Source organism: Geospiza fortis, unplaced genomic scaffold (genome assembly GCF_000277835.1).
Source record: "Geospiza fortis unplaced genomic scaffold, GeoFor_1.0 scaffold11, whole genome shotgun sequence".
Classification (NCBI taxonomy): domain Eukaryota; kingdom Metazoa; phylum Chordata; class Aves; order Passeriformes; family Thraupidae; genus Geospiza; species Geospiza fortis.
In genome coordinates, this window is record NW_005054304.1 from 1,682,473 (window position 1) to 1,701,365 (window position 18,893).

Sequence of the window (18,893 nt, forward strand, 5' to 3'; positions counted from 1 at the left end):
GTGGAAATCATATATGTGCAAGCTGGTACTGCCTTTAGAGGCATCCTTACTGTAAAGGATGATCTCTTGGAGTTGCTTACAGCTTCCTGAGACTGAATTGCTGTGAATTGCATGATGCTGCTGTGAAGCATCCAAGTGAGTACTAAGAGTACTACAGGAGTCTATTACTGAGATTGCATGAGCAACCAGGAAGGGGGATGACATTGAGATTTCCATAGGATATGTTTAAAGAATTAGAAAGGAAAATGTCGGAATGTTTCCATCTTCACTGGAAGTACCTATATTCCCCATATTTCATTACAGCTGTGAAAACCAAGTTTCCTGATACTTGATGCTCTTACTTGCAAGTGTTTGTGAAATACATGTCTAAATGCAGAATACATGTTTTACATGCAAAATTGCAACATTTTAGCCTCCTATTGCTTGAATGTGTTTAGTTGACTCATGCATGGCAGAGCCTGAACAAAGTGGAACACTTTGATTGTGCTCCTGTAGTTACCAGCAAGTAGGGGGCACAAAGGAAAAAGAAGAGTTTGTTACCCTTGCAGCTGAAAAAATTGTGACGCTTAGAACCATTGAGCTGATTACAAGAAATTATTTCTCCTTGCTTCTTGTGTGGAAAGAATGAATGCAGTTACTGATGCTGCTGTCCTAAGATTGGAGGACTAACAGGAGCTGGCTTTGGAAAGAGCTCTTGCTGGCTGGGATCACTTCAGCAGAGAAAGCTGAAGTATATGTGTGCTCACAACCAATCTGTGTCAATATCCTGGGAAAACCTCGGATCGATGATCAAAGCACAAAACCAGTGCTCCTCTGTAGAATACCCTTTGCTTGAACTTCACAAATTTTGATTTCTAGAGGTGATTTGTGGTATGAAATTCAATTTCCTAGTTCTCCCTATCCATTTATTTGAGCAATGCAAATTAAAAATCTTTTGGAAGTTTACTAGTGTCTCACTACCACTCTGGCATTATTTACTAATTAGCTCAGGACTGGTGACTTTAAATGATTAACTGTGTGTTTTTAAGTTAAATATTCTGCACTAAAGAATCCTGAATGTATTTCAGTTTTGTGAGAGTACCACTTGATAAATTTAAAGTACTATATAGGCATGACGAAGTAACTCAGTTACTTCTTAATTTACGTTATTGGTGCAAACAATCCTGGTTAGTTTTGTTAATACCACAGAGAAAGCAAACCTGGATAACCTGGCAATATTTTCCTGCACTTGTTCAGAAGCACTTTTTCCTTCTGGTTTAGCACCTAACTTGTTCCAATAAGTCTATTTCTCATTATATTTACAGCAGCATAATTGTAACCCATGTTGGAATTTGCACTTTGCATGTGTTTTCCCTTTTTCCACAGTAGTTTGCTGATTGTTTTCAGTTTTTTGTTGTTGTTGTTAGTGTCATATATACAGATTTTAAGACCATCTGAAATCCTCTTGCTGTCCTCCAAACAGCTGTGTAGCCTTCTCAGTGTCATCTGGAATTTTACTTCTGCACCTTCTGTGCCAGGCCATTATTGAGCTTATTGACTGGAATTAAGAGCAGGGCAGACTCCATTACCATGTCCTCCCAGTCTGACAGTGAACTATTGATAACTGCTCTTGGAATATGGATTTCCAGCTTGGCTACTCCCACGTTATTGTAACCCAATCTCATCTCCATTCTCTAGTTTGCTTGTAGGAATGTCATGGGAGACTGGGACAGTCTCAGAGGTCTTTCTCAAAAGTAAAGCAACACCTTGCCACTTTTTCTTTCACCATCCACTACTGCAGCTTCCTTTTGAAAAGAAAATTAGATTGGTTTAATTCAATTGATTTTTTTTCACAATTTTTCACCAAGCTAGAGTCACTAGTATAGAGCAAGGTGCTGTTCTACATGTCTTTTCCTCTGCTGCTTTGTGCTTATTTCTTTTTCATGTGCTTTGAGTTGCTTTTGGTGAATTTGATTAGTTTTGTTCAAAAAGAGATGCTAGGAGACCATAATATTAAAGAAAACATTAGTAAACTCCAATTACACTGTTCTAGATTGTTCCACCATAAAATGGACACTAATTTGTGGGGTGCCGTGATATGACACACAGCTGTGGCAGCTATTGTAAGGCTGGGGGAATGGTACTGAATATCTGAATTTGTATCTCACACAGGTCTATTTGGCAAATTGTGATCTTCATAGTGTAAAACAACTGAATTTTAGGTACAGAAATGCTGTTTCAGCAAGTTTATTGTAAAACTTATTAGCATAACATAATTTCAGACAGTTTTTCTTTAAATCAAACTTTGTATTTAAAGTCTCAAAAGTTACTGAATAAAGTTGCTGTGAAACTGGCAACATTACCCTTCTATAGGAGAAATTTCATGTCTTAGTAGTCACAAAAAGAGCAATGACCAGCAAAATTCAGAAGCAAGTACCTAGAAATTCAAATTTTAATCATAAACTGGTGTAGTAAAATTAACATATTTAGGATGCAGATATTTGGTTTTCTTAAAAGATTTGGTTTTGTGTAAAATTGTGCTGAGATCCATAACAGGGAAATACTTCTCTGAGTTAAAAGGAAAAGAAAAAGAATATATATTCCAAAGTCAGTCAGAAGTGTACATAGTAATCTGTGGGAATTACAGTAGTTAAAAATAAAGCCATCTAGATGTGTGGATCAGCAAGTTCCATCTAATATCTGTGATCTGCCTCTTTTATAGCCAGGCATGTCTGTATTGAAAATGAAGCAAATCGTTTCAGTATCTACTCTGAACTCCTTGTGTAGGTGTTTAAATAACAAATTTAGAGTAAGTTATGGACAAGTTTTCTGAAGTCCAAAGGAGAAAGAATGTAGTTATACATGCAACTTTTTCCTGTTTCACTGTCAAATTAACCCAAATTACCTAGTAAATAAATATGTTCAATATATACCATTGAATACTTTTACTTAGATTCTAAGTAAAAAGTAAAATAATTATGTGTGTATATGTATATATATATACGCAAACATATGCGTATATATGTGTATATGTATATACATATGTAAATAGAGAGAGTAACAGGATTTAAAGAGCTTTAAGGATGCAGGTTGTTATCCAATGAGATATTGACTCCATAAAATCTATTTATTGATCAATAATCAATCAGGTCTTAATTGTGGTTATCATATGTTTCTTTAATTTACTAAATAAATATCTGGACTTTTTGTGCTTCTCTTTGCTTAATTGTGAATTACTGAGAAGTTTAGTATTTTTCTCAAACTAGAAAATGTTTGAGGTAAAATCACTTAGAACTTTAACAGAGCGGTTAAACATTGGCAGAATTTGCTTCTTCATTAATTACCTTCAGAATTTTAATGGAAACCTGTCAAAATATTTTTCTTACAGGTTGACAGAGTTTCAGGCAGTGTCTTGAGACAATTTCTTAGTTGACAGTTTCTTAGTGAGAAATAACACATATATAGCAGATGGAGGGAAACTCATGGGTAGTGAGAAATTATACTTCCCAACAGTCTTGAAAATTATTTCATTGAAGTGTGATGAAAAAATGAAATTTGAGTTAATTTAATGGATTAGTATATATTTCTTGAATGCCATTTAAGTCCCTAACAGAAGAAATAAAGTGTGGCAATATGAATAAAAGTCTAGACTTCCAATATGCATTTTTATTATTCTGCTTGACAGGTTATATATAGGCTTAATATTGCTTAACATGATTGTGAAATAATTTAGTTTGAAAATTTGGTATCTTATAAATGTTTAATAGGATTAGGGATCTGTCATTGTTTCTAGACATCTTTGGAGATCATATAACTCTGCTTTAAAATGCATCTGTCACTTTCTAAACAAAAGAAAAAATAACATTTAATTGCATTAATGAAACAAAGTATCTAGGATTAATATTTTTTTGCATGGTGGCCTGTATGAAAATAAATTACCACTGGTAAACTGACATCCTGTTGATATTACATTTTTGTAAAAAAATATCTTAGTGAATTTTCCTTAGGAATCGTTGTTTTCATGTGCTATAGGGCAATTTTTGTTAGAGAAAAATTGTACTTTTGTTTTATGCAGAATTTTATAACTATTTTAATAAGAATCCTGATATAGCAGGGTTTTTTTTAAGTATGTACTGAGTGCCAGATTTATGTTGATATTGTCTGTGGGCTCCTGTAGGGGGTACAGTATGGGTAAATGAAGGTGGCATAGAATGTAATCTTATTCCCTAAAGAGTTGCAGCTGAACCAATTACTAAAGATCAGGAGCAGGCCTGATGTTAACAGGCCACACCTGTGGCCAATAAGAACAAGTGGTATAAAAGAGTGGATTGGTGGGACCTGGAGTCAGGGCTGCTGCAAGGACCAGGAAGAGTCAGTGCTTAGAGGAGCTGCTTATGAGAAACATCGAGGAGGTACGAAACTCTGGTGATATGGAATCCTTGCACCATAATGATGAGAGAACTCTTGATGTATAAGACAACATGCTTCTTTTTCAGTTGTAGTGAAAAGCATGGCAAAACAACTGAAGTATTGCTTACCGTAAGGATCTCGTGTCTCACCCTTGTAGAAATGGTGAATTCCAACAGGGAAATTTCAAAAAGGAGTTTCCAAACACAAGTCCTAAAACAAGAGCATCAGCAAATCATAGAGATGGTGGGAGAGTTTTACCATTTCTGTACATGCGCTGAGTATTGAAGATTTTAGAAGGGACTCACTCAGCACAGTTAGAAAAAGTATGGAGGGAACCAAAATTTTTAGTTGGAAGGAAGACTTCCAGAGGGAACAAGTCTAAACTGACTAGAATCCTTTAGCTTGCAAAAAGAGATCCCTGGGGAAGAATGTGCTGATCATGTATGTCTGTAGTACCTGGAAGGGCGCATAGAAGCGCAGATAAGGAACTCGCATTTACTGGGTTCCAGAAAACGGCCATTGGGACCCATTCATCTGAGCTGCCAGGAAGCAGTTTCAGAATAGCCAAAGGAAAACCTGTGCAGACAAAACTACAGACCCCATGCTTGATGATTTTACAAATCAGAAGCATGGATTAGTTCAGAACCATTTAGCTGTAAGAAGCTGACCAGAATATCCATGCAGAGGTTGTGTTTTCTCTATGTTAGTCCAGTCCTTGTCACTATTCCAGGTGAGATATTAAGGGATTCTTCACTCTGGCCTCTCATGTCTGGTCCTGGATCTTCATGTGATGTTTGTGTGAAAGCATGCATTTTTTTTTAACGTTCTCATGTGTCCAGGAAGCTCTGTTTTCTAGAGTTGCACACGTGGGTCAGCATCTGCTGTCTTGATGTTAGTTAAATTTGTGATTAAAATGTTTTTTGAAGTTAAAAATGTGATTTGAACATTTTAAGAAAGAAGACCCCACAAAAACAGTTGAGGAGGACTGTTAAGGACTGCTGCTGCCAAATACATGAAGAACATTTGTTTACTTGATAAAAATTAATATTTTGTGATTTTTGCTGTTTTAGGAAAAACTTTAACTAATGTTATGATTTTCACCTGTATAAAGGCATTAAAAGTGGATTCTAAATGCAGCTCATTTCCAATGGCCACATGCGTCTGTTTGCACTCCCTTTTTCCATGGGTAAATGTTAGCACATGGCCAAGAGAAGAAAATCACATAACAAAGAAACTCCTTTTGTAGAAATGTATCATAATGGTGACAGTGAAATACTTTCTGAAAACTCATTTCTGGAGTAATGAAAAGCTTTATGAAAAGTTTCTAATAGTCAAACTAGTAGAAATTACAGGTAATTTTGACATTTCCAGCATATTGTTTCTGTGTAACCTAATGAAAACAGTGTGTTCTAGAAAGCCAAATGCTTTCTGATCTTGAAAGAAACTAATGAATAGCTGTACAGATACATATTTAAAGAAGAAATAAAAGCATTGGCAACATATGTAATGAGCTTGTATTTTAAGTGCTCAGAACTAGGATATGGTTTCATATTTGTGGCACATACTGCTATCAAATTAATAGCCCCGTGTCTCTGCTTTTTCTTTGCTGGTTTCTGTGATGATAAAAACTGTAGCAACCTCAGTGTTACTTTTTTTTTTACGAACTTTATTTTTTACAGCATTTATCCTTGCTACATTCTTGTTCTTACGCAGTGAAATAGTTTCAGATCTCTTTTTTATCAACTACTTCTTGAGCATTTGGTACAGAAGCATGTTTTTTACCCTAGTTAATTAGGGGACTGTAAACAAAAAGATGTACAATTCAAAGCCAAGCAGTGTTTCACACAAGGATGGAGGTGATAATAGCTTAATTCCTGCTTGATCTTTCCTGTCTTTGCCCTGGCTGCTTCGGCTTGACCTTGCCCGCAATCTGATGACCTCCTCCTTGCACTCAGCCATTTGGAAAGCTGCTCATGCCATAGCTGGCCCTCAGGGGCTATCTTGGAGGCCAGTGAGCCGTTGACCCATGTCAGAACTGTGTTTCAGATCTGATCTGCTGATCTTCTGGCATGGCCACATCCTCCACCCACGGTAGACAAAGCCACTGAGGCAGTCTGATTTTTTTTCCTACTTCTCAAGTGGCCTGCAGCTTGCACTTGCTGTGTGGAAGACCAATTTTACACCACTCATTTGCTATGAAATACACTTCCTGAAGCAATTACATGTATTGATCCCCTCTTTACAAAGGAAGTAAATTCTCTAATTTAGTGGCTCAATTTTTCTAAATCCATCAGATTGCCAGGTTTGTTGGGTGTATTTAAGTCTCAACATCAAGTTCCAGAAAAATACCCCTTATAAACTAAACAACCAAAAAAACCCAACAACCAAAAAAACCTACCCAAACAATCTACCTTTAAAATATAGGGCAGAAATATGTGTGTTATGTCTTTATGGGCTTTTTCTATTAAGTGTTATACCCAGACATTGCAGATGTTTTTATGAAAGTGCATAAATAAGGTTCTAATCCCATTAACTTGGATAAATTTATGTGTTACCTACTGTGTATTTTATAAAATGCATGACAACTTAGGAAGTTGCAGATCTCTTTGCAAAACAAGGAAATAATCCACATATCCAGGAGAAAATCCTTATGGGTTTGAGAGTAATTTTCCTTCTTAGCATGTTATATTCAGTTTTGCACTAGAATGTGTCATTTTCTGCTTAATAAAAGTTTTGTTTAGCCATTACTATTACTTTGTTTTTCTGAGTAGACTTAGAAATCACAATTCCTGTACTGTTTTTCCTCAGCTGTGGTAGCTGTGCCAGCAGAGATGCCCAGAGCAGGCCAGCCAGGGAGGTGTAAATGCTGAGTTCCAGTCCTGTTCAGAACAGGCCTGGAACATCAAAAACATCACTTGTTTACAGCAATGATGATCCTGACAAGGAATTTAGTGCAGATCTTGTAACTATGTGAAATCCCTGCCTTTTTGTCTCTTGTGCATGAGGTTTTGTGTGGTTCTTCCCTGTAATTTATAGACTGGACACATAATTGAGTAAATTAACTTTATGTGAAAGAAAAATGTGAGAGAAAAATATTGACTCTATTCAGCTTTGTGGGGTTTTTTGTTTGTTTGTTTTTATGAAACATGTGGCATAACTCCAGGTATTTTGGAATTTACAAAAAAAATTCAAAGCATGCTAAGGAGTCATCATATCTACAGGTCTGAATTTTAGAAAGTGCGGAAGGGGACCCTTCCAGGGAAGGAGGGGGATGTCTGTGGGAGAATTTTATATATTCTCTTTGCTTAATTCCATCCTAATAATTACTTTTTTTAACATGACACAGTGCATCCTCTGACAGAATTTATAACATGGCATTGTTTTTCATTTATCTACAGGAATTGATTCCTGAATTTTATTACCTCCCAGAGATATTTGTCAACAGCAACAATTACAATCTGGGAGTGATGGATGATGGAACAGTGGTGTCTGATGTTGAACTTCCACCATGGGCCAAAACCCCAGAAGAATTTGTTCGCATAAACAGACTGGTAAGATGGCTCTCTTCTATTGTCCAGTCACTTCTGTCTTGCAAGATTCTTCTGAAATAATTTGCATCTTTGCCTGCCATATATATTTATAATTTACACAGAACTATGTCTGAAATGGTATGATGATACAGATTTACAAATGTAGGAAGAAAAAAGCAATGTAGTATTCTCAGTCTTAGATTTGCTCAAAAAAGTTTGAATGCGATCTAAATGTACAGGAGATTTTACCCTTTTTCTATGTCAGCTCTTGTGGTTCTAAAGAGCTAATAAAATCATCACTCTACAGAAGGCTTGAAAAAGTTTGTTTGATCATAAAAATATTTGTGACTTAAATGTGATTTTGAGATTTCTTAATTTTAGTGTCCGTATAACTCCAAAGAGGCATTTTCAATCTTCTGCCACCTCTTCCATTTCTTCTATTAAACTGATATTTTTTAGAGCCTTTTTTACAAGAAAATAAAACTAAATTCTCCTTTGCCTGCTTCATTCTCAAACCTGTGTTACTGTTCTCTTCCCTGTTTTGGGAAATGCAGTTGTTAGCACTGCCTGTCTTCACTGTGCCCTCTGGGCAGTGAAATGAATTACCAAATAGCTATTACATTATCACTGGTGGTGTTTCAGCACATTCTCAAAAGCTATGTTAGGCTCTCCTCAGAATGAAACAGTTCTGCATTGATGGCATTCTGAATTAAATAACAGAAGCTTTTCCTAGCAAATCTTGAAATACAAGGCTGCACTTTTCATGTGGCAGCCAGCTAACTGGGAAATAATGAATTAAGGCATGGAAACTCTCAAAAACCTTTCAGATACCAGGCTTATCAGGATAACATCCTGATACTCCTAAATTAGGAAATGGGAATCGAGGAAGTTTTGTTGTTGGTGGCACGTCAGGCTTCGTAACATTGGAGAACCTTTACATCAGAAGAAATCTGTGATTCAGAAGTTAATTAGAATGTTTTACGCTGCACTTGTACTGGTGACATGATACCATGGTTTTCAGAAATGCTGTGTGGCCAAGATTCCTACAGGCAGTGGTAGATGCACCATAGAATCACAAAGAATATTGGATGGATTTAGTGTTTTCTTTCATCCATATGTATGTGCAAATTTTATTTAAATGAGATATGAATTACAGTAACATTTAGCAGGACTACTTGGCAAACCATATTGAAACTCAGCCTTTGCTCTCACAGTTGTGGTGATGGGTAGGGGAGGTAGCCTGACGCCTCTGTGAGCTTGGCATGTGCTGGTGCTTCAGAATAACCTGGGAGATGCAAGGCTGTGTTCTTGAGCAGACTTGTCAAAGGCACACCTATCAAGGTGACCTTGATCTCTCATGACTCTGGTGTTTTAGATTTTGCATTAAAATATACTTTTATTCTATTAGTTACAGATCTGGCTTTCCCCACTGTGAAGTTAATCTCCCACTTCCTCGTTGTCTAAGATCTTAGCTCTTAATTATTTTTCCTCATTTCAAGCCATGGGCCAGGTTTTCTCACCCTCACCTCCCTGTATGCTCTGACCTACCATTCCCTCATTCTTCCTTCATTTCCCAATCTGCTGCTCCTGTCTGCCTTTCTTGCACCTTTCTTTGATATCTCTCACTTGCGCAATATTCTCAATGTGAAATTTTACAGTTTTCAAGTATTAGTTACACAGAAAAAAATTTGATTTTTTTAAAGGCTTAAGCTAGTTACAGAAGTAAGAAATAATTTATCAAGCATTGGTATTAAAGTGTGCCAGACATCATCCAAATGATGTCAGGTGTCCTACCAAACGGGTAGGACCTACAGCTGTAGGTCCTTGATGCTGTTTCTGTAATTAGGATACCAAGTTTTGGTCAGTCTGGTAGCATTAAATTTAAACCTCTCTGCCAATGAATTACATTAACTGCTTCTGTCTGACACGGTTAAACTTATCCAGGAGTAGTGGGCCTGGCTGGTGTGGATGATGCCCTCTGTGATCTGCCACTTTTGCAGTGGAATAACGCTGAGAAAATTACATGCAAATATTAAATTTTCCTTGTTAATACTTGGTGGATTGAATACCATCACCATCAAATCAGCATAGTTTCTTTTTCAAGTAGAATAGTTTAGGGACAATGCTTAAAGCTCAGATCACACTAATATGATCAAGAAAAGCTTGCTACAATGTGGCTGATGTATTCAGCTAATATTTCCTTGCTGTCTCCCTGGTTCAGACAAAATAGGGATTACAGTATTCCAGGTGCTCATTTTGTAAGCTATGACACACAGATATTTTTTCCCCTTTGCATTTGAGTTTACCTCTTTAAGTCCCCAGATCTTATACAACGATTGGAGCTCATGAAATGCATACTACTTTGATCTGTGACCTTTCTGTGGTGCTAATCGGGTTCCTGATATCATTATACCTTGCTCATTAATCATATTTCCTGCAGCCCGTCAGGCAGCCAGACAGCGCGAGCCCCTGTTTGAGCCGCGTGTTGGCAGCTTTCTGCTTTTCCAGATTATTACAGTGTGATACTTCAGCTTCTCATAACCAGACCCACATCAAGCTGTGTGCTACAATTAAAGTCAGATGGTCCTCAGGTTGAACAGCGATATTCTGTTGCAGCTGTCTGTCTTTCTGGAACAGAGCAGCACAGGGAACAGATGATATGTAGGACAGTGCATAATAACAGCTTGTACAGTACTGGGTCAATAGCAGGGGTTCAGAGCATTAATTGACAGGCTGATAGCTGATTTAAAAGTGATTTCCGACCTATTTTTAATTCTATAAAATGTGTATTTTAATTGAAATAGGTCATTGCATGTTGTCTGTGTTTGCTCTGAGAGAAAAAGCAGAATGGTATATAATTAACACTGGATTTTGATTGATGCAATGTTATCATGAGCTAAATGGTAGCATCAGGATGTCATTCTAGGCAATATGAAGAACTCCAAAGTGCATCTATTGCTTCTGCATATAGTTGGTGTTTTGTATTAGTCTGTGATATACCATGTTTTGTAATAACATAACTCAGTAGGGGGATAGGGTATTTTTCTCTGAGACAGTCCAGATTTTGATGGAAAAGTGACTGTTTTTACCATTGTGAAACACTATTATATACCTCTAAAATTCAGGCATGCTATGTTTAGTTCCATGAATTAACTGCTAAGACATCTTAAAATGTTTTTCAGTTTATACAGGTGCAGTTGACAATAACTGTATTATTGTCTAAATTCATAATTTTATAAATGTGTGTAATAAGAATTATAGTATTAGCTTAATAAGAGTAAAACCCACAAGCTTTTAAACAAGATAAAATTATAATTAGTCCCCCCAACAAAACAGAAAAATCTCAAATGCAACATACTGTTGCATCCTTACTTTAGTTTTTCCAAATTGTATCTTTAGCATTCAATATGTGAGCAAAAGGGAGGATGCAAACTTCAGCTGATACCTAACAATTTTTGATTCCCCCATGCTTCTGAAAGACCTACAGGAAATAGGAATGGGAAGTGAACTTGGGAGAATATAAAGAGATAGATGCTCAGATGTGGTTTGGATGCAGAACTCCAAAACCTTTAGCAGCAGTTTTCAGACACAGAAACAGATAGAACCTTTAAAATTTAGATTTTCGTGGCATCTTTTCTTGACTTCACAGTCTTAGTTATGCTAGGTGCTCTCCTTTAGAACAGTTTTCTATTTTAAAAATTTAATTTCATGTCTTGGACCTAGGGATAATTACTGCATTCAAGCTGATAGACATTTTAAATGCCTTTTGTATCATGCATGAAAAAGTAGACATTTACAAAGACCAGGTGAAACCCAGGAAAAAGCCCTATGCTTCCCACTGATAGTTAGGAATAGCTAAAAATCCCAATAAGGAAGTTCTGTTCTGCATGGTAAAGTAATCTATTTTGTCCTGTCATTGAAAGTTGGATGTCTGAATTGGGAAGAATTAATTTGAAACTATTAATCAACAGATAATAACTGAATTTCACACAGCTTTGATGAGCCTCAGCTTTTTGAGAATTAGATTGCTTCAATGATAATGAAGTCATTGAGATCTGTCAAGACAGCTTTCCACAATGTATCTTAATTTAAGTGTTTTAGTGCTTTATTGCATAGTTAGTCCTTTCATGATTTGGAGTTTATCCATTTTGTTCAGTACTGGGGGAAATGCAAGACAGATTAGAAAAGTGATGAGATTACTGTGCTGGACTGAAAGTTTTGAAATCCAATTTTCAAATAATTGAAAATGTAGTACGTGGAAGCTGGGATGCTTTCTGAAACAAATGAAATGTTTAAATACATAAAGATGCCATACACAAAAGTAAACATGGCAGAACCATGAAAAGCATAATGGAAAGGAAGGGTAGAGCAGTCATTTACCCCAATACAAATTTTAGTGGGGCACAATGAATCAGTTTTAAGAACTGTCTAAGGTAAGAAAAATCTCCAGTGAGATTTAGAGGATCATTATCAGTTGATATGGGGCATTACTTTTTAGCACAAGCAATTCCACCTTATACCAGGCTACACTGAAAAAGCAGCATCCCCTGCCAACTCTCACACAACAATGCTCAGAACTTCAGGCTTTGTGAGATGGATGAAAAAACAAAACTTGGTTTTGAAAAAATTGTTACTTTCAGTCTCTTAAAACTATTGCTATTAGTCAAATATAGATACGGGGTTACAGCCTGGAACGTGGAATGTACTGGATTTTTTGTGTGTTATCTTAGAAAAATCTCTGTGATGTTTTTCCTGGTTCCACAGCTGTGTATTTGAAAAAGTGTTACAGCAAATCATTACTGTCTATGTGAATTAAGGCTTAGAAGTGGGGATTACCAGTAATAGATTGCTAGATCATTAGTTGTGTATTCCTGATAACAGCTGACTCATTCAATATGTTAAAAACATTAGAGGGCAGAAAGAAGGGTAAAATGTAAACCAGGCTTAACCAGCAACATCAGAGTTGTAATGTGTGCAGCATCTACTTTGAGATTCTGGTCTTCATAGAATTGGATGTGGTCTTAAAAAGCTGGAATGCAGATGGAGCTGTGTCCCCTTACCAATGAAGATGCTTCCAGCAATCCAGGTTGATGTGGGATGTTTGCAGAACTTGAGAATTTTTAATATCAGTACTTTCAGACTCTTTCAGACTCTGAACTGTTACTTCAATTTCTATTTCTGATATTTGGTTATTTCTTGTGGCTTTTCTTTGAAGATTATTATCTATATACAAAACAAGATCCATACAATAACCTCTGAATGGAGGATGTCTATTAACTCTACAAGTATTATAATTTTTAGCAAAAATCACTTTCATAAATTATTTTAGAAAAGATAGCTATAAAAATAATCTGTAGCTTTGCTTTTCCTGACAAATACTTTTATTTCTATGCTACGAATGTGCATTATGCAATTAAAATAACTATATGCTAATGCAATTAAAATAGCTGTATGTTTAAGCATAGCTATTGCCAGTGAATATTAAAGCATCATGCTACATTCATTTTATGGTTATTCAAGATGTAACTATGAAAAAAGTTTTGTACAGGAGGTAAGGTTCCTTGTATCAGGCAAAATAAACATTTTCATCCATAGAAGTCTCAGAAATGTAGCAGTCTAATTCCAGTCAGGAATAGTATTCTTCAGCAAAGTTGGGTGTGGAAGGTCCAGTCTGCTGGCATATTGGATTTCATCTGTATAAAAGGTTTATATTGTTTAATACTTTTTTCCCCCCCCCCCTCATCTATGGAAACAAGGCAGTCCTGGGAAGTACAGGGACTCCACTGTGTGTGCACTTAGGCAGAGGGGCACAGGTGATCTCTTAAACAGCTGAAGGGAATGTAGGCTGGTGTGTGAATGAAGCAGCAGGATTCCTCCTTCCCTGGAGAAGCACTTCCATGACTCCAGTGTGCAGTTCTAGTCGTTGTCTGGTTTTCCCTTTCAATTTCTCCATGTGGAATACCAGCACTGGCTTTAAGTTGTCTGCTTTTGCATTTGGTGCATTGGTAAATCTGTGTTCCTGCACCACTCAGGGTCATCTCCTGCCAGCTCAGCACACATGTGACAATTTCATCATCTATGTTTGTGCAGGATTTTTTCCACTTTTATAATTACTTTCCAAAAGTTAGATACCTTTGTTGTCTTTGAAATAGAAACATTTGTTGGCAGGGTAGAATCAAAAAACCTGGGTAATTGTGAGCAATCTTTTGATTTAATTATATCATGTACAGGTCTGATTATTATCATAGAAAGGGGAGGAATGAGACTTTTTTACCCATTCTGAAACACTTTATTCAGATCTGAAGATGAATGTAGAATAACCTTATCAATGCAAGCATAACCACAAATAGGTGAAATTGGTGCAGGCAAAAACCTAATCTGTGGGCGTTCTGGAGGGAAAATTAAAAAATCATTCAATACAAGACATTTTTGAAAAGTAAAGAGGAAATATTTCTAAGGGAATGTGATATATGGCCTATTATAAAAGATCTGAAAATCTGTGAATAAAAAATGTAGACTAATTTTTCCGTGTGTACAATTGACTGCCTGTGTAACTTATTTTTATTGAAGTGCCATCTAAGAAATATGGCCGGAAATTCATGTTTATTTAAATCCGATTCTGTTGGAATTGTGGCTTTATTAATTTTCATATATGAATTTTTATTGATTTAATTTGTAAAGAAGACTACAATACAGAGAAAGTCACATAAATTCAAGAATATGAGGGAAGTAATTAAAAGTGAACCCAAACTGTGCTTTTGAACAGAAGGTAAGAACACTGAAAGCATTCAGTTTGGATTTCATAATACAGCAAAATAGGCTAATATTGGGAGATGGGATTTGCATAATATATATGATGGAATACACTAGAGAGATGCATCTGTAGGACAAAGTTAATACATAATAAAATACATGTGATGATGGAATGAAACTGGTTTTTTGCCTTTTCAATGAAAACAGTAACCTAGGTAGCAGATCATCATTTGCTAGTCAAAAGCCTTGATCTATTTTCTATCTATTCCATCTTTGTAGATAGAAAGAGAAAGCAGAGTTTTTAAAGTCTGTTCTTTCCATAACGTTTCCTTCTTTACCTTATGTCTGCAATTCCTACCATCGCTTTAAACTGCATGCAAGTTACTTTATAGAAATTACAACCGAACTCTGGACTTCAAGAATGCAAACAGTGTAGAATTATTTTTTAAAAGTCCACACATGCTTGTATTTCAATAATTTCTGAGAGTGGGATAGATGCTAGTAAATGAAGAAAACGTAAAGGACTCATAGACAGTTTGTCTTTGCTATTGTGAAAAAAATAGTTAAAGAAGCTGGTGTCAGAATTTGCCACACTTCGTAATTCTAAAACTTTAAGGCCTTGAATAAGGGTAGCCTAGTTCTCTCATTTAAAAAAAAGCCATAACCTATCACATTCTAAAAATAGTTCTAATTAATTTCCAATTGTTAGGACACTACACACCTATGTGTAATGTGTCTGTGTTAGTGGGGTCTGAAACTAAACAAGGTGAGCTGGAATAAAACTAAAATGTACAAATATTTTAACTGACAGCAAAATTAAACAACAATAAATTAACTGACAGCAAAATTAAACAACAGTAAGAAAAGCCTAGATACATGTATAAGAGTCAAAAGGAAACAAAGCCTAAATTAAAAGTATGGAGTGTAAAGAGTGATGGGGTATGCAGATTTCCTAATGAGGTAGAAGAATTTACCATAGAAAAGATAAATATTAAAACATGGAGGAGAACATTATGCAGCTGGGGAAGATTATAGCATGTTGAATATAACACAGTGTGATAGATACAGTTAAAAAAAAATAAACCTAAAGTAGGTATATTTGCTTTTATCCAAAAATAAGATGATTGGAAGCAATCTAGACAATTAAATTTGCTTTCAGCTCTTTTGTTGTGTGATGTTGTAGAACTGGTGTTTGAAAGCGAGTCTGTGGAGGACATTAAAGTTATTACTGTGTGAAATGAAGTGGGAAACAATTGTGCTGGAGCTACTGCCCCATTTAACAGGTGTTCACTAAATCTGTCTTCTCTTTTTCTGTTCTGCAAATGTTGTGCCTGGACTGATACTGCTGAAAATGTATCAAGAATTTTGAGTAACATGTAAAAATTGCTTCATAAGCTTAGTGGTAAGGGAGGAAAGAAAAAAGTTTGAAAGAGATGGCAGTTTTTCACTCTATGTACTGAAACTTACATTCTGTGATTGGAAGTGTCCTTGCAAAGAAATATCCAAGTTGTTTCTCCTGTAACGAGGTCAGGACTCGCATACAGCGAATGTACTGGTGAGAGACCCGGTAGGATACGGTGTTTGATTTGTTTTTGTGTCTGTTTATGGGCCATATGGGAAAACATGCTGATAAACTTGAATTTGGTGGGCAACTCAAAACAAAGTATTTGTAATAGAGTCAGTGTAGAGAAGTTTCCATCCTAAGTGTTGGAAAAGGAGGTGAGATTTTTGGCAATATTTGCATACATAGAGCGGGGGTTTTCAGCTGAGGAAGGGGAGGGGCTGAGGAAACCTGACCATCTGTGCCCTACATGGAAGGATACAAAAAGAAGTCAGCCGAGGCTTTGCTTTTGGTGCTTTTTCCTGGCAAGACTCCACTCCTGGGATGAGGAAGAGTAATGTTTCTAAAACCATCTGGGGTACAGAGAAAGCTTATGACAATGATATGGATGTAGGATGAACTCTGGTATGAGGAAAGACTTTGTTGTTCCTAGAAGAGAGGAGATGAGAAGGAGGATAAGAAAACCTTACAGTATAGTGTATAGTACTGAGAAGATGCATCAGGATATGACATGTGTTATTTTGTAACATGGGGACATAAAAGTTGTTCATGAAGTGATAAATTTAACTTTGCTACAGAGTAATATTTTTGAAAAAGTGTAATTAGACTCAGAAATGTAGCAATAATACTCAGAAATCAGAGAGGGACATTTATACAAATAAAAGCATACTTAGTTTTTTATGTGGTACAGAACATGTAATATGAGATACAAGATCTTCCATTCAGCAGTTAAGACAAGCTCAGAGAAATATATGACAGAAATAGTACCCACCTCTTCTTGCTCTAATAAATAGAAGTATTATTTTCTTAATCTTATTAATGATGTTTTAGTCATTAGAGCAGATCTTTAGGCTTTGTAGAAAGAAAAATCTGAAGACATGTTTCCAAAACATAGGGGATGTATCTGAGGAGAGCTCCCCATCTCTTCCTACCCCTCACCAAATTTCCTCGTGTCTTTATTCAGAGACAGATGTTTGTGAAGCTGTGCTTTAAACTGAAATAACATGGAAAAGCTTTATTTCTAACATAAGTTATTATTTTAGTGACCTGATTTACAAATTTTTCTCCCACTTATGGCACTTGCACAGGAAATGCGCTGCAGTGGAGGTACAAACATTCTCGAGTGGAAACCTCTGCTTGCTCTGTTGAAGTTATCTCATTAAGCAGCAGCGAGCAGTGTGGGCTTGTGGAGCTGGCCAGGCTGTAGTTAGCCCTGTTCCTGGTCCCAGTTTGATGATAGCAGCCCTGTGCTCTGCAGGGAGTATCATGCTGCTGCATGAAGAAAGGCAGTGTCAGGCTCCTGGTGATTATGTGCCTTTGCAAAAGCAGTGGGTGAAAGCTGATGGAAAAGGTTGCTGCACCCCAGCCCATCTGCTCAGCATCAACCTCCTGCTAGATGGTCCCTCACATCTGCCAGTTGTTACCCTTTAATTGGAAGTTCAGGTGTAGCCCTTTTGGTTTAAGGAGAGGCCAAACTATAGCCCATTAGTCAAGAAAAGAGAATGTCCTTGGCAACAAAAATGCAGGTTTTTAACAATCCAGGTCATGTTCACACAAGTCATAAATGTGCTGGGCACTTGGTTGCTTTGGTCAGATTGTTGGTGCACCTTAAATGATAAAGGACTGTGAATTCTTTTCCCAGTTTCTCTTTGTGAAGGAATTTGAGCAACCCCAGATCTCTTAGATTGTGATTTTTATTCTCAGTCTTTATTAGTTAAAAGGCTGCTTATGCTAGCTACAAAGTCTCCCTTTAAGTAAATACTTGCTGATCTATTGATCTGTATTAGTAACATTTGTGAGATGCAGAGTCAACTACAGAAACAAATCCAATAAAGGGCCAGTTTTAATTTCCTTATTTAATTCTCAAATAGCCACAAATTGCTATACTCTACAATTTAAATCAATACGATTATTCTGCTTTTGAAGCATGAAGTAAAGGACCATTAGTAAAAAATATCAGAGCTAGAGTTTCTCGTGCTTGTGCTCACCTGATCGTTTCCAGGTTAGTTTAAGTACTTAAAGAATGTTTTGGCTGCCTATCTAGGATCAGTTTGGCTGAAACATGTTAGGGAGCTCTCACTTGCCAGTATCTGGCAGATCTGAGGAATAGAATTTGGGAAAAGGGAAACTTTAATCAGCAACAGTGAGCAGGTGTATCTTCCATTAATGTAGCTGCTCTGTAGGGGGATAGTGGAGGGTATACCTACAGAAAGATATTTATGTGACTCAGAGAAGGCTAGCTGAGACAGCCTGGCTTACTTCTTTTTGAGAGAAATTTTCTCTAACACTAATGTTTCAAAATAAGTCTCCAATACAAAAGTTATGTGAAATCTCAGCTTTTTTCCTTTTTTGCATTCTGTTATATTCCTTCCTATTTGGATTTTATTTAGGTAGACTAGTATTGCTATTAAAAAGCATCAGCTTGTAAAGCAACATTAAAGATACTAATAATAGCAAAAGTATAACTGGCATTCAAATAGGTTATAAGCAGACAAAATTCTGCATTGATAAAATGACATAAAATATACTCTTGTGAGGTCCTTTCAGTTTGTCCTTATCCAAATGGAAGAGATTTTCTAAACTACAGTTAAATGTTGGACCTGATCCAAGTTAGTTGTTAGTGAGAGTTGAACTGGGCTCATAAAAACATGAAAGGTTCA

The 18,893-nt window shown here is 36.4% G+C and overlaps 1 protein-coding gene across 1 annotated transcript in view; it reads left to right on the top strand.

Annotated features, from left to right (window-relative positions):
- Positions 1-18,893, top strand: part of LRBA (LPS responsive beige-like anchor protein) — a 366,680-nt gene that overhangs the window by 268,042 nt on the left and 79,745 nt on the right. The window contains 1 exon segment of the mRNA XM_031066497.1: positions 7,788-7,940. Coding sequence (XP_030922357.1) covers positions 7,788-7,940 — 153 coding nt within the window.